General features: G+C 37.2%; 1 protein-coding gene across 2 annotated transcripts in view; it reads left to right on the forward strand.

Moving 5' to 3' along the window:
- BCKDHB (branched chain keto acid dehydrogenase E1 subunit beta) overlaps window positions 1-25,850 on the forward strand; it is a 134,779-nt gene that overhangs the window by 25,212 nt on the left and 83,717 nt on the right. For both annotated transcript variants that reach the window (XM_076333130.1, XM_076333131.1), the window contains 4 exons: window positions 446-601; window positions 4,722-4,830; window positions 13,537-13,634; window positions 16,942-17,052. In XM_076333130.1, coding sequence (XP_076189245.1) covers window positions 446-601; window positions 4,722-4,830; window positions 13,537-13,634; window positions 16,942-17,052 — 474 coding nt within the window. The remainder of the gene's footprint in view (window positions 1-445; window positions 602-4,721; window positions 4,831-13,536; window positions 13,635-16,941; window positions 17,053-25,850) is intronic.

Raw genomic sequence — 25,850 nt, forward strand, 5'->3', positions numbered from 1 at the left:
TGTGGTTTGAAGCAAATGTCTCTTTGTTTGTTTTTATTTTTAGTTTTGTGGCTGTGTTGGCTTCAGCAGCCTTAAATTCCTCAGCTGTGTCTTCCCAGCACCATCTCTCACTTCTCTATGCTTCTGCAGCCAGCCATGTGTCCACAGGACAAACTACAGATTTGAACTGGGCTCATTAACAGTATGGGAATGGGGAAACAACTGGGCTGTATGGCTACTCCTGAGGCATAGGCATCTAACTTGAACACACTAAATTATCGCCTTGTTTGCCTTGGAAAATGTTTGCTTTCCCACTGACTTACAGGATTCCTTTGCTTCTAATTTGATCCTCTGAATTCATGCATGGAGCAGATGATGTAGATACATTTCATGTAATATAGAGGCTTAATGATGCATAACTAAAGGTATTGGACTGAATATTACTTTTGTATATAAATCTTCCCAGATTGTTAACGAAGCAGCAAAATATCGTTACCGCTCTGGAGATCTGTTTAATTGTGGAAGCCTCACCATCAGAGCCCCCTGGGGCTGTGTGGGTCATGGTGCACTATATCACTCTCAAAGTCCAGAAGCTTTTTTTGCTCACTGTCCAGGAATAAAGGTACGGTAACTCTTATTGTATGAAGATTAATTTTTTTTGTTTGGGTTTTTTTTGTTTGTTTTTTTAATGAACCTGACCAACAATGAGTCTGGGTGCAAGCAGGGGAAGAAGAATGGCAGTCAAAGTCCACAACAAAAAATCTGAATATGTTAATTAAAAACTCTTTTAGAAGTTTTCAAGTTATAAAACTTAAGCCGTGTTAAGAGTTTGAGAATTTATAGCCATCACTGACGCAATCTTTAATAGACATAGCATTTTGTATTTGTGTGCTTTTTGCTCTAAAAGCATACATTTTACATTTGTTCTGTGTCAGTATAGTACAGAAACTAAAAACTAACATTAATAAATAGTACTTTCCTTTTTTTCTTTCTGCATCTGCCTTCTTAAGTGCATATTCAAATTCATTTATATGAATGACAGTGACAGGCAATGGGTACAAACTGAAGCAGAAGAGGTTCCATCTGAACATAAGGAAGCACTTGGCACAGGTTTCCCAGAGAGGTTGTGGAATCTCCATGTTTGGAGGTATTCAGAAGTTGTCTGCACATGGTCCTGGGCAACCAGCTCTAGGTGGCTCTGCTTGAGCAGGGGTGTGGGACCAGATGACCTCTGGAGGTCCCTGCCAACCTCAACTGTTCTGTGATTCTCTGAATGAGAACTTTAGGCAAGCTTTCTGTGTGAGACAGTGGCATCCCTTGAAGCTAAGATTCCTAGCTCTTAGATGGATAACTTTCCTGGAGAAGAGGAAGGGGTGGGATCAGATTAAGAGAGCACTGTTTGCCAGCTCTCCATTTTTTCTGAGTAAATTTTTGTCTATGGACTTGTACTTCTGGGTTAACTGGCATCTAGTCCATTGAGAAGTGACTCATAGCTTGATTAATGTGGAAGACTTAAGCAAAACCAGTGTTTGTATGCTGAAGACACATGTTCATTGTTTATCTGTTGTTTAAGCTCTTGTCTATATATGATTTTGGTGTTCTAAAACTTCAGATATTACTCATTCACAGGGAGGCCATAGCCATTTCTCCTACTTGTTTCTCTTTACTTAAATAAAAAATCTTGTATTATTCAATTTTATTCCATGATATTTGAGAAACGGAATGCATTTTTGTCTTTGGCAGTTCTTTATGATCTTTGAGGTGTTCCTATTCTGAACTTGAAAATATTTCCTGATATAGACAAAATCAATCTACAAAGTCTTTTGCCAGGTAATTGAATCAAACTGTTTCTTGAGCTTGTTTAAAAACTAGAGTAGTTTATTATCACATGGAAGCACAAGATAACTTATATGATTAAGATGCTGATGCCAGGTCTAGCTAATTTATGCTGATCTTGTTGGTCGATCTCAAATCTTTATATACTGAACCAAGTGCTGAGATTTAGTGGTCCACTCTGGTGATTAAAACTCTTTCTAATTCATAGCAATCTAGTACTACTGTGCTTAGTCTTCTGAATAAGTTAGTAAGTCAGAATTTTATTAATCACTCCAGGTAATTTAGTTTCTTTTCTCTCATCTCTGATGTTTCTTCTCATTGGTTTTTCACTTTCTTTCACTTTTCCTTGGGTAAAGTGCTAAAATAGGTTGCTACCACTAACAGCTGTCATCTCAGTTAAAGATAAAGGGCACATTAAATTCTGTGGAACCGGTGGAACAATATACTAGTTTTTGATGCACAGAGAAGTATTTTAGACTCTATCTTTTGAATTCTGTATCTTTGTGAAAACAATGTTGTTCCTTTAATATTTTTTTGCAAAGCTGTTCATTAATGCAGTTAATAAGGTTTAAGGTTTTATCTTCAAGGTTGCAGGTCTGTTTTTGAATGAACCCAAACCCAGCCCTTAACGTATGAATCCAGAAATGCAAATGAACCTGTGGTTCAGATGCATTTGCAAAAGTCCCACATCTATGCATATTTTCTCCAAATTACAGGAGAAAAGGGTATGTATCACAAGCTGGGAAGAGTAGGACTGATCTTTGGGGACAGTGGTTTTCAAAACTGCCCTCTTATTAAACTCTGTGGCAGGTTCCTGACTTAACATTCTATTTTGTGTTTTTCTTAAGTGAAAGGTAAGGTTTGGATTTCTTAAGTGAAAGGTGAGGTTTGGATTTCCCAAGCAAAAAGGAGTTTGTACAACTTTGACTGTTCAGGGGAAGGACTGTAATCGGTACTTAAGACAAGGCTTGTTGGGATGATGAGGACATTACTAGATGGTTGTATCTTTTGTCTACTGTTGTGAGGATGTATGTCTTAATGGATCAGACTGTCTTCCAAAATTACTGTATTGACTCTCTCCATTCCATTGTAAGACTGCTCCAGGATATTTGCCATCATGGCTAGAAGCTTTCTTTTCATTTCCAGCCTAAATTTGTTCCTGACTAACTTGTATATTTAACTTATCTGTCCTTCATCTTCCCTTTCACATACTAAGAGAACAATTGTTTTCCCTTTAGTCTTTTTTTTGTTAGACTAAACAAATCAAACTCTCAAAGAGATGTTAACAATATCTGAAGCTCTTTTGGCACGTGTTTCATTCATTTCCTTTCAAATCAGTTTATATAGTCATGAAGTATTCCAGGCTGAGTTTCTAGCAGTGATTTTTGCAATAGCACTAACACTTCCTTGGCTATATTATTATGCTTTTTTAGGGCTGTACTGAATAGTGTCCTAGTCATCCTTTGAGCAGATAATAAATTCAGATCTGAATTTCTACTGCTGAGTTTTAAATTTATAACAAAAATGTAGTCCTTAAATGTGTGACTTTTCAGTATGTATTGTTCAGTTTGCTTCTGCTTTTGTCAGTCATGTCCTCAATGTGAACTAGATCTTTTTGGTGTCGTCCTCTGTAGTGGTAGTGACTCTCAGCGTTTGAATAGTTTTCATTACCATGTTCTGACTTAACATCGTAAAAGAATAAGGTAAATAAAGTCTGTCCTAAAAATGATCCCTAAGGAGCTGCACTGGTAACATCCATTAGTTGGGTAATTTCCCATGTGTCTGTTACCAAATGCTTCGGTGAAATATTAATAGACTGCTTCTCCCTTGATTAGAAAAATCACTTATCAAGTTAATTTGATGTGATAGCAGATTTAGGTTGTGTTTTGACTCTTTTCTATTACTTTTATATAATTAAATGTTCTTACTCTCGAAAAATATTTTGAAGTCTTGGAAACTCCTGGAGGCAGTAAGGTAACATGTCTGTAGTTACATGGATATTTTTTTTTTTTCTTTAAACAAGTGCTACAACTAATGTTTTCAGTCAGAGGGGGCCACTTCTAACTTCACAGCTATAAAAATGTTTGCTAGTAGACTTCATGTTGCATGTGCCAGCTCTTTGAGATCTCTGGGATATAAATTAGCTGGTCCTTCTGATTTGAGGGAATTGAGCTCTTGGGTTCTATTTTCATTTAAACCGTGATAATTTGGTAATTTTCTGTTTGTAATCAACATTCTCTTAGATCATCCAAAATTAACTCTTCTGTTGGCAAATCAATTATACTTTTTCCTTCCAAGTATTCAGATTATGTCTGGAGGCCTTCCTTAGTTTTCTCTTTGCTTGATAATAGTTTCAGGTATTTTTTGGTATTTGTTCATTTCCAAAATGAACAAATTTCAGCCTTCTACCATAAGCAAGGAAGTCAACTTTAAATAGCTATTTCGTTTTTTAGTCTTCAAAACTTACTGGACTAAATCTGAATACCTTCCAGGCCTGCTCTGATGAATCTTTACCCAAGCAACTGAGGATCACTCAGCTGAATTTTTTTGTCATGCATCTACATTAATTTTACTAAACTAACATATAATATTTTTTTAAAATCTGACTGACTTGATTCTGTTCCTTCTACCTCAAGATGCTATTTCTACCTTATCGGAGGGGAGTCCATTAGTATTTAAATCATGGTGTAGAGGGGAACTATTCAAGCCTCATCAATGAACAAAATAAAATTCAAAATTTGGAGCGTGTTAGTAATGTAGCACTGATGTTAATTCACTTTGTAAGAACTGCTCAATCTGTACATAGGTTTATTTAAAGCAAATAATTGCTTGGTTTTTAATATTAATTGAGGAAGCTTGTAGCAGAATTGTAGTTTAAATAAACTATTTAAAAAATATTTTTACAGATTGTTATTCCAAGGAGTCCTCTTCAGGCCAAAGGACTGCTGCTGTCATGCATAGAGGACAAAAACCCATGCATATTCTTTGAACCTAAAATACTTTACAGAGCTGCAGGTAAAGATTTATATGCTGTATTTTCCAATAAAGCAACACTTTTTTTTTTGGCATATATATGTTGATAGTCACAGCTAAAACAATACTGTAGCAGAAATCTTGACTTGTTTTGTCTCTAGCTATGTTTGGGTGTTGTGTTTTTAGAGGAATTGTGAAAACTGAATAAGATCTCTAAATTTGGCTGCAAAGATAAATGAACATTTACAGTCTGATTCATGCTCAGTTAACTTTCAAAGCAGAATGCTTTGTACAGTCTTGGGTTAAAAAAAAAAAGAAGAAATAGAACTAAGAGGCATTATCCTTTATCAAATTGCAATATAAATTTGTCAGAAGTTAAACTGCTTTCTTTTTGGTAACTCTAGATACTAAAATAAGTTTCCAGATCAGTTTTTATTTTTCCAAAGGAACTGAACATCACCATCATAATTTTCCCAAAGTTAAAATTTCTTTGAAGTGCTTTATTTCTAAAAATCTTGAAAATCTGCCCCTTAGATTTTAATCTTATGTGGAAGGAAGTGTGATTGCCATTACTTTTCAAATTTGTTTTAGTCACAATGAACTTTTTGGTTCAAAGAAGTTTTAACAGCTATCGTTATGCGTAACATATAAGAACAGAGTAATTTGAAAATGATAGTGCTTGAGTTGGTTGTAAAAATTAGCTTGTTACTTCTTTGGACTGGAGAAACTGGACTGAGAACAGATGGATGAAAACAAATTTTGCATGTGGAGATAGGCAGAGTAATTGGGTGAGCAACTGATAAAATAGAACTCAAGCTGTCACTTACCTTCAGTGTTTCTATGTCATATAGCTTTATATACCAACTATGCTTGAATCCGTCAATCCAATTTATAAGTTGACTCTGTGTGTGGACTCAAGTTGAGTGAAGGACAAAATGTTTATATTTTACTTTGGACCTTTTAACAGCACTTTTCCATCAGTGCATCCACTCTGTTAGTAAATCTATCCTCTTCCTAGAGAAGAGAAGCAAAGAATAACAAGGGAAAGATTTAGAAAGCAGACATCAAAGCTACAAAAAAATAGCAGAATAACTCAGAAACAAATAGGATATTTACCGGGTAAACTGTTTATTTGCTTTTAGATTTTCAAAAAAGACCCAGAATTCCCATTAGCAATATATTTTTAAAAGTGCAGCTATTTTTAGTGTGGTGTGTGTGATGTACCCAAAGGGTACATCACTGTGTTTCCTGTGTTCACTGTGTTTTGAGAGCTTACTGAAATTTAGCAATAAAGACCTCTGACTCTTCATTTAGATGAAGTAGTTTGGAAAATGAACTTGAGTGTTAGAGTCCTGTTAAACAAAGAAAAAAATGGAAGTTTAAAAATTCTGTGTCTTTAAAACAACCCTGTCTGTCTTTTTTTTTTCCTTCAGTATTTACAAGTCACAAATACAGACTGTGGAGTTAATAAAATATTTGCTTTCATAGTGGAATGAGTGGCTGCACATCAATATCACACAGCTTTTGAGAATATAGGGAGGTTTTTGTTTTTGAGGAAATGACTTGTAAACCAATTGCTGGATCACCTAGTGAACATAAATCAGCCTTGTGATTGAAATCTTGAGTAAAAATGTGCTGAAATAGCGGTTAATGTGGTTTGTGATGGTCAATAACCAACCGCAGCGTTGCTGCAAGATGATGTTGATAGTTTCTGAAAGACTGTGATTTCCTCCTATATTGCAATGGCTTCATTTTCAGAGACATTACCTACATTTTTGCCTTAAAATTTCTAAGAACATCAGTTTAGTGATCTAGGCTGAAATTTATAGTACATTTGTGTCAACATGTGACGGGGATGATTGTGACAGGAAACTTCTTTCATTTTGAGACAATTTTGAGTGGACTTTCTATTATTTCTACAATATAAAGAAGGAATATTTTATTATGTGGAAGGGTTTCGATGTTCCTTTTATTTTCATTGAAAACCTTTCCCTCTGGCATCGCTAGTTCATCTTCTTAACAGTTTAGCTGTCCTTTGTGGGTTTGGTCAGCTTCAGCTGGAAGAAGAGTGGTGTCTGGGAGTTTCTTCTAGAAAATTAATCTCTCTCAGAATTCCTTCTTATGCTGCTGGCCATGGTCAGGGTTTCTTGTAATCCACCATAGAAACGAAGTGGCCTGGTGAATTCAGAAGTGGACCAGGGTCATCATGCTTGTTTGTTTGGTCCAGAGGCAAGAGCAATAAGAGACAAGCCTGATAAATAAGAACAGGATAAATGGTGGAAAGAAGGATTTTAAAATGCAACTGTCTTGTGTTTTGAGTAGAGCAAATTTTTATGATATCCCATATGAGTCTGTTGATTCTAGTGGGAGAAAGAGCATAGTACAGATTCAGAAATTTGCTTACACAGTAAGCTTGAACTATATATGTATTTCTTGTCTCTTTCCATTAGCGTCTCAAAATACTACAGGGTCTTCCCAAGGCTGGGAACACGCAGGCTTTCCAAAACAAGAAGACGAAATGGTATCAGATGTTCTCTGTTGCTTTATTTGTCTCTATTTTTTTTCTTTTTTGGGGAGCGGGGTAAGGGGAGTTATTGATTTCTACCAGAAACTTCCACTTTGACATTGATACATTTTTAGGAGAAAGACAGGATATTAATAGCATAATATGGTATAAAACCCCACCCAAGATTTGGGACCTCATTGTTCCAGACAAAAAATCATTTTCTTTATTTCCATGATGATGGCTAAGGCTTCGAATAATGAAATTATATTGCCCCTACCATAAAATTTTTTTGTTCTAGTTTCATGTGAATAGACATGTTTGTTGCAGAGAACTTCATGAGTGATGTTACAGTGGGTGTGTAAGGACTTCATTGAAAAATTAAGGTGTCAAAGACGATAATGGGAAGTAGTATTTTCTATCTGTAAAATTAGTGTAGGCATTTGAGCTTCATCATTCTCCTCTAATGGAATTTTCTTTCTCCCTATGAGGCCTGTAAATAGCTATCCGTGATATTTTGTTCTGAGTTGTTAATACCTTTGAAATTTCAGCTGAAAATAGGCTGTAGATGGGATAGTCTTCAAAACACAGGATATCTGTCCTTGTTCGAGTGGGTTGAAGCTACTAATGCTTTGTTTAAAACAAACAACCAAACCAAACAAAAACCAACAAAAACCCCACACCCACTACACCCCAACCAACAAAAAACTATGTCCTCTGCTTCTGCCCCCAAGTGTTGCTATTATTGTTGAAATTAGCTGTTGGATGCTTGTGATGGAAGATAATATATATTTAGCTTAGGATGTATAACCTGAAGTTGCTTTTTGAGAACGTTAAGCAGGGTGCCAGGTCATTGCTGTTTTATGGAATCTCTTGTGTAGAACCAACCTTGTGATTTTGCATCTGATGCGTACCTCCAAGGAGCTATATAGGCCCACCAATTGCTTTCAAGTTTGTTTTTTTTTTTTTTTTGGGGGGGGAGGGGGCGGCGGTGTTGGCTTGTTGATGACAGGGCAGGTTTTTCAAGATTCAAACATAGATTTTTTTCATAACAGTAAAGACATTGTACAAGAAAAAAAAGAAGAATCTTTGTAAGTGTTTTGAAACATGTCTGGTCTCCAAGGTAAATCAGAGCTGTAGCACAAAATATTTCAGTGTGACTATCACATGGATATTGTGATTGCCTGCTATTTTTTTGGAATAATTAATTTAGCTGGATATCTTCCCAAATGAACACAGATTTGCTTATTTAGATATGTTGTGTGCTTATTCAGACATGAGGTAAAACTAACCATGTTATTAAATGAACATTCATTTCTATAGGAATATTTGCTATCCAAACATGCCTTTGCCCACACAAGATACAAGAATAAAATTAGGCCTTAAATATTCACCTTGGTCATCCCTGGGAGAAAGGTGGATATCGAAGTGGCATTGCATTACGTTCACTACATTCACACTGTGATGAACCGAGGAGAAAAGGCAACTTCCAAAGTGAGGAACAGCTTTGCAAGAACATTTTGAAAACATTTTCCAGTTCATTCAAAAAGTAACTCACACTTTAGATATCCAAGAGCCCTAGTAACACCAAAAGGAGGGAGTGGACTTAAAGCTAAGACCTTAAGCTTTGCCTGGGTGTCTGTTAATAGTTTTAAAAGTTACATAAGAGAACTATCTATTTTGTTTGAATGAAATACAGTTGCTAAATTTCATATTCTGCATTAGCTCTAACGGCAACCAATTTGAAATAGTCCCTATATACAGATATATGTGTTTATGTATCGGTATATATAACGTTATCTATGTGCATATATATGTTTATATAGATACATATGTATGTAAGACATATCATAAAGCAGTAACTAGATCAGAAAAGAAGAAGTATACTTAGCATGCATAGTTGTAGGTAGTAATTGCAGATTTCTTCTTCCCATACTCTGAAGCAGTACAGTGCCGCATCTGTGACTGAGCCCACAGGCAGGACTTGCCTATTTCTCTTGCACAGTCACCCTCTTTACTAGCAGTTTGTTCAGCTGTTCCTCAGTGTGCCTGGGCATTTTGGAATGCTCACCCTTACTCTTTGTTTACTTGCTTGGACAGTTACGGCAGTGCCACCACCGGCTTGGTTGTGCATATGTGGAGTGGGGAATGACAGTGTTTCTCCCCCTGGACAGCTCTTTTCCTTTCAAAACTCTTGAGTGGAGGATCTTAGCCAGTCTAGCAGCCCGGCATGGTTCCCACAGGACAGCCTTTTACTTGCCTCACTTGAGTCCCTCCCAGTAGCTGGTGTTTGGGACACGTGCTGTTCCCACCCCAGCAGCTGATGGCCAAGGCCCTCACTTGTTCCTGTAGCTCTCACCACAGGCCCAGGGCGTCTGCACCCCGGTTTGACTCCTGTTGCTGGCCCAGTGTCTTGTCTTCTCATGCTGGTCTCACCAGCAGCTGACACTTAGTCCTTGCAGCACATACCCCTGCACAGGATAGGATTTCAGAAGAAGCTAGTACTGACCACCATGATGAGGCACAGGGCTCAGTCAGACAGACATGCTGACCCTGTTTTATGTGCAACTGGCCCCTTCTATAACCCTTTCTGTTTGTTCCCCACCTTGTTCCTCCCCAAACCCCTTCACATGCCCTCATCAGCTGGTGTAGTTCCATGCACCCCCCCCCCAACACTCTGGGCTTATCAGTTTGCATGCTTATCAGTTGCAAAGTCCTGTTTTGCGCTTAGTTTCTTGATAGCCCTTCGTTCAGTGTGCCTGTCCAGGTTTGTTTCTTGTCTTTTGTCTCTGTTATGTTTCTCTTCACATTTGTGTCTCTGTCTATTTTGTTTATAGCTTCTTTTTTTTATCATCCCATTTGACAAGGTCCTCCATCAGATAATGTTACTGAAAGAAACACTCCCACATTCCCCATACCCTTATCAATAAGTGGGACTGAGCAGGTTTGGTTCTTGTTACTGCCTCCCTCATTGTTTGGTTAGGTTTGTGTCCCTGCATGTTCTTCCTTATGGCTTCTCCCTCTTCCTATTATCCCCTTTTGAATTGAAAAGATCCTTGTCTAGACACCCTTAAGGGAGCAGATTCTCTCTCCGTCCACATAACCTTACAGTGGTCATCAGAAGCTTTGTGTATGTTAATTTGGCTTGTATAAAATTAGAAAGGAGCAAAGAAATGTAAGCCTTTCTGGGTAAAAGTACAGAGTTAAATATACAGCTACGCATATAGAGAGAGAATTCTGTTGCTGGTTAACTTATGAGATTATAATGTTATTGAAAGTGCCGTGGTGAAGTCCCCCTAAATGTCAGAGGTACTAAGAAAATATCTGAATTAAAAAGAAAAAGGAGGCTTCGATTTATAAAAAGTAGTTAACAGCCTGTGCAGTGTCAAGAGCACTTAATGATTATGAATCAAAGGAGAAGATGAGTCACCTTGACATTATCAGGTTTAGACATCTTGTGCAGAACCTACTCTGATGTTTTTTGACCTTTTCAGTTTCATTTAATTGTACTATATATGACATTGGTGGTGTAGAAATAAATACGACTTGCATCAGTGGTTGTTATAGAGACAAGACAGGTAAGATGAGAAAACATGTGTTTTCCTTCTGCTGTTCAGATTGCTCTTTTAGAAAAAGCAACAGATGGTGCAGCCTCTTAAAATTAACTTGTGATGGCCCTTCTTCTCTGATAATTACAACTTTTTGTTAATTGCTTTATTTGAAATCTGTATTTGAAATATTTGATTTAAAATATTTTATTTATATCTTCAGTAATAGATGAATGGGCTGCTTTGTATAGACGTTGTCCTGGTTTGGTTAATTATTATGGAAGAACGTGCATAGAATAATTTCATATGCTACTTTTCATCATTGTTAGTGGAGGGAGGAGTTTTTGCAAAGGCATTTGAATAAAATCCTGCCAAATCTGGACTTCCCTATAAATTTTTGACAAGCTGAATTTTGCATTTGAAAGTGTCAGGAATTCTAGATGAGCTCATCCAATGGACATCCTGTTGCAGAATGGTTTAGCTATAATAAGAAATCAGTTAATTTGTGTAATTGTATGTTATATTTAATTTCCCTAAGTGGATAAAACCATTACGCAGAGGAGGAGCTCTTTTTGTATCATGTACACCTTCCAGTTCTTCCTCTGGTGCATCCCACTGTCACTTCAAAACCTCCTCATTCATGTCAGTTGCCTGGGTTTCCACTTGAAGGTCCCGTGGCATCTGTATAAGGTTCTTGTTCTCCAGGTTTCATGTAGATGACAATCCCATGAAAAAGACAGTTATGGAATGCCAATTCGTATAGTTGTGAGTTTCATTATCATTCAGGATCTCTGCTGTTTTTTGCCTGAGAGTTTTACAATGTGCAAAATCCATAGAATACTGGTCTGCTTTACTGTCAACCAGTAATGTGCAGTGAGCAAGGGCTGGATGTGCCTTTCCCCTCTTTCTTTCTCCACCCTGTATTCCTTTAGCCACTTGTTATTCAAAGAAATCACAGGAAGACACTGATATTTTAATACATTAAAAATAATAGTTTGCAAAGAGATCTGATATTGTGCCATGTTTAAAAGCACCTTGTGTTTAAAATTCAATTTTTTTTCTTTTTTCCTTGATTGAATGGACATGTGTTCTTGAATTATGCTGAAAAAACAGTTCCTGTTCTGTTTTAGGAAGAATGATTTAGTTAATACGTATGTCTCCTCTGTGCCCATTCAGTTGAAGTGAGATACCTCTAACATAAGCATAGGCAAAAACTTTTTTACTGTGAGGGTGGTCAAACACAGGAACAGGTTGCCCAGAGAGGTTGTGGAGTCTCTGACCGTGGAAATACTCAAAACCTGACTGGACATGGACGTGAATGACCGGCTCTAGGTGACCTTGCTCTGAGCAGGGGGCTTGGACTAGGTGATCTCCAGGGGTCGCTTCCTACCTCAGCCATTCTGTGATTCTGTGAAATTGGTAGTATTTATATATCATTACTGGCAAAAAAAAAAAAAAAAATCTGCTGTAATTTAAAAAAAAATATTCCCCACTTGATTTATTGAAAAGTTATGTTGATAAATTGTAACCCAGGAAAAAACCTAGGTCCTTCTACTTGTGTTGGATCTGCTATACCAATGAAGGAAAAATACAAAACACTTAATTTCTCCTGCTGGTATCACTCAGTAGGATTCTTTATCATAACTTCAAGAAGCAATTTTGTTCAGCAGGAACTCAATAACTATTTTATGAACTATGAAATATGTTAACGAAAAAAGTAGAGCCCCTTCTTTATAAATTGGTTTTGTGTATTCAGAAAGAGTTGAGTAAGATTACCCCACCCCCCCACCCCCCTTATCACTGGAATTTATTTTAAGAAGTATTATTTGACTTGCTGGTGCATAGACAAGTTCACCTTTAGATCAAAACAAAAGTTCTTTTAAAATATGATATATGGATGTCTTTTATCACAGTTTTAATCATTAAACCAGTCAACGTATCATGCATTGAAGCATTGATTCAAAACTAGCACAACTGACCTAATGTGTTTCCATCTGAAAACTAGAAAATGGGTCTTAAGTTGAGTGGAACGACCTTAAATGTTGTAGAGAAGACAAGTTGTTTAATTTTTGTCTACTCTCTCTAATTGTGATGTATTTTTGGTGAATAGATAACTTTTTTTTTTTCAAAGAAAAAATATTTAGACTAATTTAAAACTGCTATAATCACAAGTTCTTGCTGACACTTTCTGTGTAGGTTCTGAAAACATTTTCCCTCTATACATAAAACTGTGGAGCATTGTTCTTGGCAGATTCAGGAGGGCGCTGGCACAGCTTTTCCTTCTCGTCTGAGTATTAAAGTATAATTTCAAGGCTCTCTTGATGCTTATTAGAATTAACTGCAGTGTTTACTTGAGATCTTTTATCAATTGTAGCAGTGTCCATCTCCAAATCTGATGCTGATATTTTGAGTTGGGGTACTGCAGGACTTATTACTATCGTTATGTATATGTGTATCTTACTGCTGTGGTATATAACATAAATTAAACACTACACTGAATGTGTTTTTAACAGTATAATTAAAAATATTTTTAATTACAGCTAAACCTTTGAAATAAAGGCTAATAATGTGATTTTGGTCTATTGTTTTAGATGGCATTAACATTGAAGAAAATTTTTAGTGTATATTTTTATGGGATAATATTGAATAGTAAAGGTATCTAATGCTTATTTTTTCCCTTTGTTTTTATTTATTCAGTGGAACAAGTTCCTGTGGAGCCCTACAACATTCCTCTGTCTCAAGCTGAGGTGCTGCAGACGGGCAGTGATGTGACACTGGTTGCTTGGGGCACTCAGGTCCGTAAGGCTCTTAAAAGCTATTTGTCATCCAGCAAAGCCTAGGCTAAGGGATGGAATGGAATGGAATAGAATGGAATAGGGTTAGGTGATGTTTGAATAATGTTGCATTCAGGCTCAAGTGCCAGACAATAAACTGGGTGCATCTTCCATCACTAAATGCTTGAATAAATGATTGCCAGTGTTTATATTTATATGAAACCTGCTTTTTATTGTGTAAGATTGTACTTATTTTCGGTTGAAGCTGACTCTGGAAATGTGGAATAGGTACCTGTGCAGGAGGCTAATGATCTATCCGTGATTATGAAAGTGATATATTTAAGAATGGGGCAATGAGATGTGACTCTGAGGAAGGCAATGGGAAAGGAGAGTTCAAAGTAGTATGCTGAAAGAAAAGTACAGATTTTTACTGCATAAGTTAAAAAAGTGTAGTCTGGGGATCCCTTTATACGGAGAGTTAAAATCCACTGAACATTTAATACAAATAGGGATTGATATAGTTTTGATTCTAACAGTTATACTTCAAAGCTGTTCAAGAACGTGATTGGACACCGCCCCGCCCCTCCCCCCCCAATTAAGATGTGCAAATATTGAAAAATCTGGTAAGAAAATACATGTTCGTTTTCAAGAATTATAGACAAGAAATTTGACTCTAGTTTGGAATTACCAGAAAAAACGTTTTATTGCCTTTAACCTATAATTTAGAAATCACTATTTTCCTGGCCTAATTATATCTGAGCAGCTTTTAGAGGAGAGAGTGTTATAACTTTCATCACAAGAGTATTGAATTGATCTCTGGGGTTGTACCTTTTTTTCTTTTTGTTTGAAATCTGTAATCTTCAGTGCTTTTCTGTGATAGTTCCCTTGTCCTCAGACTACTTGATCTCCTTTATATCTATGGTTATTCCTACTAGTCTTTGATACTTTGCACTAGTATTAAATTATAGACTCCTTCAATATCTTTACTTGTACTTGTTTCTCCAGCAGAAAACAGTTTCTATAGTTCTTTGTGTTCCCTTTTGAAAGTGCAAATTTTTGCTCCATTTGGATGAAATCTTAGTGTTCATCATATTCCCAAAAATTGAATTGATAAAGTAATGACTTGAAAGCTGGCTGAGTTTACCCAGTAGGCAGTAGTGCAGAGAGGACTTGGAGTGACATCCTTCGAAAAGCTATGTGCTTTGGAGCTTGGAAAATGTAGACCAAGTGTTCTTTTGATATGAATAGTAATGAGACAGATGTGCAGCCCTAATCCAAATTTAGGAGCTGACCAAACCACGGGTGTGGCTGTATAATACAGCATGGGGACAGATGCTTAGCGCATACGCAGTAAATCCAGTGTGTTCTGGATGTGTCAGGCTTCTGCAGATCAAATACATTCAGTGAGTTTGTGCTAAGGGTGTTTGCAGGCTGTGTACATAAACTTGGAACTTGATTACTAAATGTGCAACCAATCCAGAGTTTATTGTCAATAGGCAGAGTGATTGCACGTACTCACTGATGACTTCTCGTATGATTTTGGACGTTAGGTAGTTGCTTGGCAGCTGCTGCTCTGGTGGGATTGCCTGATGCTTGCTTTCCTGGGTGGTACTAATGAGGGGCAGTAAAGGCTTTTAGTTCCTCTCCAGTTGTGCTCAGTGTTTTATGGACATTAACTAATCCTTATCCCCCGTGAACTAGGTAAACATTCTCACTTATACATCAGAGAAATGGCAAAAACATCCATCCTATGTGTCATGTTGAAAATTCTCAAACCCTCTTATTACAGCCATAGATGTATTAGAAGTTTAAACAGAAACACTGCAAGCTATATTTTCTTTTTATTATTACAATACTTTTATTGATTTACCTTTTAAAATAGCCCTTTGGTGTTTAGCTATTCATATTTGCATTATGTAGATGCATGTTTAAATCCTTAATCATCTTGTTTCAGCATAGATTTTTTTTCTCTATGTAGAATTTAAGACCACTCTCTGACCCTCAGGCAACTGACATTGCCTGACGGTGTCCATATTGTTAAATTCCGTTGCCTTCCAGACCAAGGTGACCTCATCTGAATTGCTTATTGGGGTTGGTCCCTGGCCTCCAACACCTTACCTATGCCTAGAAGTTGCTCGATGGAGGTCATCTCCCTCAGTCCAAACCTGTATTATGAAACATTCTAACAATAAGGAAAACAGTTTATTGACAACATCATATCGAGAAATTATTTTTACCCTCATATCTCATGAGCAAATATTTTTTGCTGAGATATTTATGGAGGATAATCTGAGTTGTTGTCGTAACAGTTGTTATTTTCCGTGTTGGAGCATTTGCTTGCTAATGTTTGTTTTAGGGAAGCCAATGCTTACAATACATTTTGCTTAACAGTGTTGTATAACATAATGTCAAGATACAGTTTTGAATGTATGTAGTATTGCTTTCTTTTCTGTTCATATCATAACATACCTTATGAAAAGGATGCTAATAGATGCGGATTGTTTTACATCTACTTTGATGCACTTACATATGCCGCTAAATACATTCCTTGACTGGTGGATAGTGAATAACATGTATTCTAATTCAGTACAAGCCTCTTGCTAGAGGGGAATACTTTTTTGTTTTAGTAAAATGTTAATTATAATGATCAGATAATGCAACATTTGTAGTGTTGTTATTAAACTGTGTTGGAAGACCAGTGAATGGTCATATTGTCATATTAGTACCCATATGCTTTGATTGTGGGGGTCAGGACTGGATGTTTACAGGTAATTTTTTACGTGGTACTTACTATCTCTTCTAACTGTTCATAAGGTAATGCTTTAGAGATGAGCACTTTGTAATCTATTGCACTTTCAGTAAATTGTAGTAAGTGTAGTTACTAGGACTATTTTTGAATGCATATAATGCTTCTTGCAGGATTTCATGTGACTGCTACATCAAAATACATTACTCTGATATATTTGGGTCTTAGCTTAGTTACAGTCCTAAAAAACCCTTCTCCTAAACCCCAAACTGACTACAAATATAAAATAGTGAGGCCTGATACTGTTCACTGAAAGATAACTTTTCTAGAAAGCAACAGTTTTGTTTTCAGCGATTCTTCATTGAAGTTAGTTTTTGAAGTGGTGCTAAAATACTAGGAATAATGTAAGTAGTAAAGAAGAATGAACTGAGTAATAAATGCTTATTAGATTACTGAACAAAAAGGTTTCTGCTAAACATGCAGGTAATATGTTAAATCACTGCTTGTATTCACTATGCCTTATTTAGAACATCTTAAACAGAAATTAAATGTTTACTTGGTGACAATACGTTGCCTTTTCAGGTACATGTGATCAAAGAGGTGGCAGCAATGGCTCAAGAAAAGCTTGGTGTATCCTGTGAAGTTATTGATCTGAGGACCATCTTACCCTGGGATACAGAGACCGTTTGCAAGGTAAGGAAATGATGCATGTTAATTTAAAAACACAACAAACCAAAAAACCCCACTAGTAATAACAATTTAAATGCAAATAATTGTGACTTTGTTCTTTAAGTTTTTTTAAAGGCCTACATTTTTGCTCTGTATTTTATATATTGTTCTGTATCATATATGAAGAGTAAATGCACGTTACATGGACCAAACATTTGCTTCAGCATTGAAAGAGGATTATGTTTCAGTGTTCAAAATAATGTTAGAATACATGTTCTTTGCATTGAAGCAGAGGGCAGGATTTAATCAGACTTGTCCTTGAAAACTGCTTTTCTGTGATTTCTGGCTCTTTCTCTTATCTTTGCTGTCTTTGGGTCTGAAGAGATCAGGTGAAATCTTTATCTTTCTTTTTCCTGCTGTTTTACACCATGACCTTTATCTAGTTTTAGGTCTGCAATTATGTGCCTCAGTTTCGTTTATCCATATTTCTAGAAATATATCTTTTGATTTAAGGTATATGGATTCTTGGGCTGGGGAGAAAAGGCAGCATTTACTATTGTCAGACTGTCTGGTTTGAAATTCATGGGTACTGTGAAGTCCTTGTCTACTCTATGGGAGTCTTTGATTTTGCAGAGAATTTCTTTCAAAGCACTGGGCAGCTGAAACTGGAATTTGAATTTCCATATACTGAGAAACCATGGGAAGTGGTTATTGTACTTACATATACCTTGGTCTGCTTACCTTCCCACCCTCCCGCACCCTCCCCCCCCCAATACCGCTTTCTCTTCAGCAGCTAAGAGCTATTGGGAGGAAAGACCTTAAAGGAAATGGAAGGGGTAGTATTTCCCAGAAGCCTTTGTAAATGTAAGTAAGAATCCCAAGGTACACTTTTTAAAAGTGCTATTTTGGAAATTAAAAAAAAAACCACCAAACAACCTGGAGGTCATTAAAGTGAAACCTTGTATCTGGAAAACTTTATTTCCCCCCTCCCAATTATTACCTAATTTTTTTCCTGTTGTCCTGAATTAGCAATTTTTTGTGTTCATTATTCACAGTGCCTGTAATCTCTTCCCCCCCTTCATTTTTTACTTACCCATTTGATGAGGTACTTTTAACATTATAAATACATGAATAAACTTAGATTCTTCAAAATAAATGTTAATATTACTGCTTTGGGAGCACTTTTATAGACAGGTCTTTTCCATAGCTACCTCATGAAAATCAGTCTGAAGTCTCTTCCATGAAATCATTTTTTGTCAAGCTATGTGAGAACTATGAGAGAAGAGCTGCTACCTGACTGCCATCCAACAGTACAAATGCTGGTGAACATGCTTTTGGACTGCAATGCTCCGAAAGGTTCTGCAGGTGTTTTTGTCTTTGCATTATTTACAGCATTAAGAATTAGAGCATAAGCCAAAGGTTTACCGCTCACTTTACAGTAATGGCTCCCTTGATTTAAGCTTGGTCAAGGTGTGTGGGTTAGCAGAATGCTTGCTGCTTCTAATAGAGCTGCGAGTTTCCTTAAGCTGGCAAATCCACCCTCCTGCAGGACTGTGGCGAACAACTCATGGGGTCCTAATTCAGTCTCTGTACACTAGCTCATTTTATGCTGCTGATCAAATCACTGAGAGATGTCTGCAGCTTAGTTAACTCAGGCCTAGTAACTGTAGTGTACTGAGTTAAGATAACCATAGGGATGAGAAGAGCCACGCGCTTGAAAAAGGTGTGTGATTCCATCAAGTACCTTCTCTGCCTGCAGTTTCTAATTTAAGGCAATATGGTATCATATCTACAGCTAAGTCAGATTGTACAGATGTTTAAATAGGGCAGATCAGGCACACCTCCTTATCTGACTCTCTCTCTATTTTGAGTATCTTAATTGTGTAGACAAGTGTTTTGTCATTCTGTAGTTGCTCAGTAAGGGGCTTGCTCTTGGTCAGGTAAAGTATAAACAGATTAAGCGTGACAATGGGAAAGATGAGCCATTGGTCTGCTACTCTATGGCAAAGCTTGTATTTCTCCACAGTATGAATTTTACTGTTACGTTTGTCTGAGGGACTGCCAGTGGGACTGGATGGAGCAGATTATGGGAGGAAAGAGCCGTGTTGGGCATCCGCTATTGGCAGTGTCCTGCTGTCCGGCTATGGCTGTGTAACAAGTTGTGTACTTACACGCATAGCTATGTGTTGCTTCATACAAATTTGATCTTCTCAGTTGAAGTGTTTTCAGTGTTTGTTTGCAGTGTATTTCATGTTACTTGGATGTACTTTCTGTAAAAAATGAAATGTGTTGAGTTGTTGTCATCAATATGAAAAGAAACTTTGGGAGTAATAAATCCTTTACAATCCCTTCTGGACAAGTAAAATTATTCCTTTTTTTTAGCTAAATTTTTTTCCTTCTTTAAAGATTTGAGCTGTCATTCTATGAAAACAAAGCTGCTCTCTGAAAGAGCAGTTAAGTCTGTTTCGTTGGATTGGACCTGCACTGAAACGCTTTCAGGAAAAAATGCAGCTGTGCACAGGAAGTGCAGAGCTTTAGTTGTACAATGTTTTGCAAATCTATACTTTAAAAATAGATATTGCATGAAGATTTTCAGCTTATGATCCATCCTGAACGTCTTTTAAGGTAACTGTGGCATAAAAAAAAATATGGAACAGATAGACCTGTTGCTTAAATCTGTTAATGAGTTTGCTATTAAGAATTAAAAGAGAGTTATTTCAAGAGAAATATAATGCACATTGGCTAGGCAGTTCAGCTATTTATTTTAATAAATACAAAAAAGTACATGTTTTTAGCATTGCTGTTACGTTAGTATGGCTGCAAGCTGGCCAGTCTGATGGGAGAAATGTTAAATTATCATCTTCTGTAGATCTCGTCTTTTTTGCTCAGCTGAAAATAAATAGTGGATTGCAACACTGAAACTTTTAAACTTAATTTGCATCCTGGACAGCTTTTAAGATAATTGCCGAAATAAATAGAAGGATGGAAATGATAGTTGTAGCTGCTTGCTGTAGCCTCATCCCAAGAGGAACTGCTTGGTGCAGCTGTTGCGGATGACAGTGGCTTACAGGGTCAGTTCTGGTGACAGGACTTGTTATTTCCTTCCTGAGATGCCAGTGTCAAGGACCAAGAGACGGTACAAAAGTTGGCCATGCCAGAGGAAGTTCTTGGCTGTCCATTAGTCCGCTTAAGTCCTCTTTGCGGGCTCTTAAATGATAATGGGATTGCTTTTACTCCAGTCCAACCAATAAGCAAATCATCAGCTGTTACAGGTTGCCCTTTGCCTCAGACTATTACTTATGTCAGCCTCCATAAATCTCAGGCCAAGTTTTTATGTTTTTCCTTGTCTTACATATGAGTTTGAAATACGTCTCTCATCTCCTTGTCCTGTTGGATGCAAAGGAAAAGCGTGGTGCATGTGATGCACTGCAACCTTATTGCTGTTCTGCTGGTGCTGAGATGCATGGTCCTCTGCAGATGGGAGTCTGTGCTGTGATCTTATCGAGAGCAGGACTTTGGGTTTTGATGTAAAAACACATCCTTCAGTTTTACTGCTGGGAGTGGCGTCTTTTGTGATCAGTATAGGCTGTTATTTTAATCCTTGGCCTGCTGCTGCTTCCAGTCCCTGCACACACACATCTCTGTTCACATGTCTTTCATACCAACCTTAACATACTTGTTACAATTCTCCATGTTGTTATCATTCTCCTGTCTGGCTTTTTCTAGAAGGCAGGGAGCCTTATCTAGCTTCTTGTAGGCTGTGTGATTGTTCCTAGTCATGTGCCTAAAGATTGGGTTCCCTATGTTCCCTGTGGGTCAGTGTCATGAAGCTTTAATAAAGGAATTGAATTTTACAGAAGTTGTATGCATTTGCCAGTTTATTATGTTTTACTCTGCAGGCTTATTTTATTCTTCTGCTTACGCAAGAAATGCTGCATTTTTATATAGAAATATTTCTGTGAATTTTCCTTGTCAGTCTATGTAATTTTTAAACAAAATCAAGGAGCCTTCATGGTTGGTGTCAGGGAATGAGCAGGCCTCAACCTTAACTTAATTGTTACTATCTTAAGAAATAAAATAACTTTAAAACTGAAGTTTTCAATGCAGCTATTTAAAAATTAGATGGTTTACTTAACTGGAAATATATGCAACTTTAAGACTACTTTGACAACTGTGGTGTAGGCATGAAGAAGAATGGGCTGAAATGGTTAGTGCTTTGGAGATGAGCAGTGATATGTCAAAATTTTCACTGCAAATCTAACTGCTTAGTCTGCTTTCTGTAGCTGTTTCTATATAGAAAATTATGTCATCAAAATACGTATTTCAGGAAACTGAAGTTATATTCACAACTGCCACCAGAGGCCTCTTTTTAGCCAAATTAAGCAGCTGCTTTGACTTAGCATTGCTCCTATGAGCATGTTTATGAAAATATAGCTCTGAGTGAGACATAAATAAATGTAAATAATAAATATACTGAATATAAATAAAAATTGCTGCCTAATTTTACTGATATTTTCTTTGCATTTTTAAGATTTTGAGATTAAGTTCAATTTTGAAATAGGTTACCATTTGTCATCTGTATGAGAAGGAGGTGAAGGTGCACCTGCCTGGTGCCATGGGCTTTGAATGGATCCTAGCAGTAATTGAAACCTTCTCTTTGGTACAATTCGTGGGGTCGGTAAACGTGCAAACAGGGGCTAGATTTTTCTTTTGTCAATCTTCAGATGTCTAAGAATGAGTATTGAAGAGCTAGTTACAGTAGCTCATAGAGCTATTCTAGAGAAAGGATGTCTCTTAAGCGTCATTCATCCCAGCTGTTTCAGCAGCCTATTTTAGGATGAGATAAATCGGCCTCTGGAAATGTCTTGGTTTAAAAGTTTAAAAAAAAAAAGTTAAGCGAGCCCTGATTGATTAGTGTAGTGTAAAATGAGGTGAGATAAATCTCACCCTCATTGTATAGCTGAGAGATGACACCTACTGCTCACAGAAAGGACATAAGTAGTTGGCCTGTTTGAAAAAAATTCTGACATCTCTTTGCTAGAATAAAAGCAAAAAATCTCTGTGTGTGTATATTTATATAAATATATTTTTTTACATAAGGCTTCATTACTATTTAACTTGGGAAAGCTTCTTGTGAAAGAAAGATGTCCTTCCTTACTTAAAGGCAATAGATACAAACAGTCTCTTGCCCGTGAAAGTTGATCTAGCCTGTTTCAAGATTTAGCATTCTTAAAAAAAACCCAAAACATTCTTGCTCTGGATCAAGAGAAATCATTGCTTTTACAGGCTGACAGCTTAAAAAGACGTACAGGAAATATTTTAAGTGTCTTAATTTAGTTTAGACCTGTATTTTATACTTTTTTTGCTTTTCACAGAAATCCGGACAGGTAAAAAAGTTAAACTACATAAAATGTAGTATATTCCTTAGTTGTCTATATTCAATCAGAATTTGTCATTTTGAACATATTTCAAACTGCTGAAATTTGTGACTTCTGTGCATATGTTGTTTGATAGGCTCAATGCTGTGAAAGCTTGATGTGATGTCTCTTCTGAGCTTTTTATCTGAGTTTTCATGTGCTTAGAAAGCTAACTTCGGAAGTGATTATTTTTCTGAAGTGTTTGTACCAGAGAAACTTCTTTTAAAAAGCTTGACCTTTTTGTTCTCTTTTGATGATGGCAAGGACTGTTTTTAATATATCACTTATTTTCTGGTTATATGCTTAGGTTTGAGCTAGTGTTGCTTGTATGCCATGATCACTTAAACTTCGACTGTTCTTCTCAAAAGATTCAGATCACACTGAAAGTGTCACTAGTTGAATCTGCCAGATTTTGATGACTTTTGCGCTGTAGAGCCTTTTAATAAAACACAGCATTCTGAAGATGAAGATGGGAACCCAGGACGTTTTACTTTTGGAGAGTGCCCTCCTTACAGGAATGATGACATTCCCTTTTTTTTTTCCTCGCTTACTGTTGTCTGGTGCTTATTCTGTGCGATTTTAGGGTAATAACAGCAATAGAATATGAGCAGGCTGGTCTCCCAGTTTGTCCTATAATTTGTTAACAAGGTCACACCCCAGGGAGATGGAAGATTGGATTGGAGAACCCATGTGCTGACAAGGCATTGAATCCAGGTCTTACTCCTCTTGAACGTGTGCCCTTACCACCATCTTTAATTGAAGAGCTGAGTAGCTCATAAGCTTTTGTCCCCAGGGCCATGCTACTTTGCTGTCAGTTCAATATTAGCAGATTGTCAGCGTGCTTAAAGCATACTTCAGTCTCTGAAGGATATAATTTGTTGTGGTTGCTTAGGCAGTATGGCTGTATGTATGAACTGTGTGTTTAGGTTCTTTAAGTCTTTCATCATGCCTTAGTTGAGAAGCCTTGATCTACTGCACGCTTGATGCAACGAGTGTCCTAACCTCCTGTCTTTGTGATCTGCTTTTGTGCCCATGTCAGGTTGCTTTTTTCTCTCTCTACATAACATTGCAGTGTGATGTGATGTACTGTGAGATACCTGGGTGGTTACATGTAGTTATTTTATTTTTAAAATTTTTTTTTTTAGGACGTTTTTGCTCAGTCACCATAGCCACTTACTTCAGCCATATGGAAGAAATGTAAGATCTCAGTAGTGTCATACAGCTGTCCTTATTTATAGATCTGTTCCTTGGAATAGATTGTACAGGTTGTATGTGCGTAGAGCTCTGGTATAGTGCTTCTGAATGAGACACGATGCAATTCTTTGTGCTTTACCTCTAGGGGATTGAAAATGAACCCAGCATCAACTCCCAATATGGAGCTGAATAGATCAGCATAAAAGGTTGTGTTGTTATGTGTTAGAAAAGTGACACAAGCTTGTTTAAAGAGTATGTGCTGCCTTTGCTGCTTCCTTAGGAAATGTAACAGCGAACGCTGTCTTTAGATTACTGAGCCTCTTGTCTACATATACATTCTCAAAGCACTATGTCATTTCATGGGCCAGTGAAATATTTAGTAAGACTCTTGTTTACTTTGACAGTCTTCACTGATTTCTGACTAAAGCTCTTGCTTTATTCCCTAGGGCTGGAGTATGCGTGATACAGTGGTTTTATGATTCAAAGAGAGAGGAGTTAGCTGCCCATAGAGTGGATTACTTTTTTTTGAGGGAGAGATTGCATACCCTGTGCTTATTCTAACATCAGCATCCTACGTCTGTGTGTTTTATTCATGTATGAGGGAGCTGGGATCAGGAGGGATTTCTCCTCTTTATACCTTCAACTGTAAACATGAACACATGAAATTAATGTGCTTCTCAACATACACTGCTGATAACGAAACCTCTGCCTTGACCATGTTCCTCTGACTCCCCAGCTGTTGCATGTGCATGCAGATGTCTGCATTTAGTGCAGCCACAGCAAAGATGTCAGGTCCTATCCAGGCAGGTATCACCTTCCTACTACTTGATTGATCAGCTGTGCTATTATTGGAAGGCTAAGCTATCATGAAGGCTGCTGCTCAAGAAACTGAAACATGAGATGTATATGAAATAGCTATAAAATTTGTTACTTTATAACCTACAAAACTGTTTGAAGATGCTTTTTCTCCCTTTCAGAAATTAAGTTTTCAGACAAAACTTTTTTCCCCTTCATTATACTTAACAGATTTGCTTGGAAGCTTTGGATTAGGAGATTAAGCTGTGTGGATTTTTCTGTCTGTGAACTGTTGGGTGGTGTGGTATTGATTAAAAAGCCAATGGCACACTTCCCAGTGCTGCACTGGTCACACTCAGGTTAAAATCCTGTGGTTGTAGTGGTTTTTATATTGAAATGCATGTGTTACTGGAAGTGGGAAATCTAGCTCAGGATTAAGTACTCTTAAGGGATTGTGCAAATTACTGTATTTTATTCACCCTGAATTGAGCCGAGCATGTTATTTAAACTTTAAATTGATTAATATCAATCTGCCATTTTCACTTTTGCAAGTGAAAATTTGCAAATGCACATTTTTGTGCTTTTGTATTATTTAGAAGGCGTTTGCCACGCATAGTGATGAAGATTTGCATTTATTACCTAATTAGTCATCTGAACTTTCTCTGAACTGTTGCTACTGTAGTACAGAGAATGCTGAGAATTATTCTTTCATGACTTAGTAATAAAAGCACTGTAAACTGAACTGCAGTATTAAGGGCTTGTGGGTTACTGTGAGCCTGGATAACTGAATTTTGCAAAAAAATAGTGGTGTCTTTGCAGAAACTTAGTTTATGGGTTGACATTATCAACGATAATGATTCTGAAGTTGCTTCTTTAGGACACTGTACTACAGACAAGTGAAGGGGTGTATGTTCTTCTGGGCACTTGGTGTTGCTTTGCTCTTCTATAGGAAAGGTTCTGCAGACCTCCCCACGGAGTTCAGCATAAATGCTCGGCAGGCTGAAAAAACATCTGCCTTCTCATTCGAAAGACCAAATCTGAGCAAAAGAGAAAGCAGCCACAGTGGGAACCAGTGCGTAATACAGCACTGGGGAGCAGGTTAGGGCAAACTCTGTGCCTGTTTTCCATTGAGGCTAGTTGATGGGAGCCATTTCTGCAGTGTGTATTAGAGCTTTCTCCTTAATGCACAGGTGGCATTTTTGTCAGCTGTTGTCATCAAAGTGATTGAATAATTGTCAGCAGTAAATCCTTGGTGTCCTATACTTAATAGGCAGCATGTCCTAGCAGACCTATTGGTCTGCCAGCTTGTTGTTCCCATTCCTTTAAGTTTACTTCATCTAATTGGACTGTGAACAAAGGGAAATCAAGATCAGCGAGCCTGATGTGGTTTTTTTAATGCATTAACTGCACTCACCA

This window comes from Aptenodytes patagonicus, chromosome 3, assembly GCF_965638725.1.
Source record: "Aptenodytes patagonicus chromosome 3, bAptPat1.pri.cur, whole genome shotgun sequence".
Lineage (NCBI taxonomy): Eukaryota > Metazoa > Chordata > Aves > Sphenisciformes > Spheniscidae > Aptenodytes > Aptenodytes patagonicus.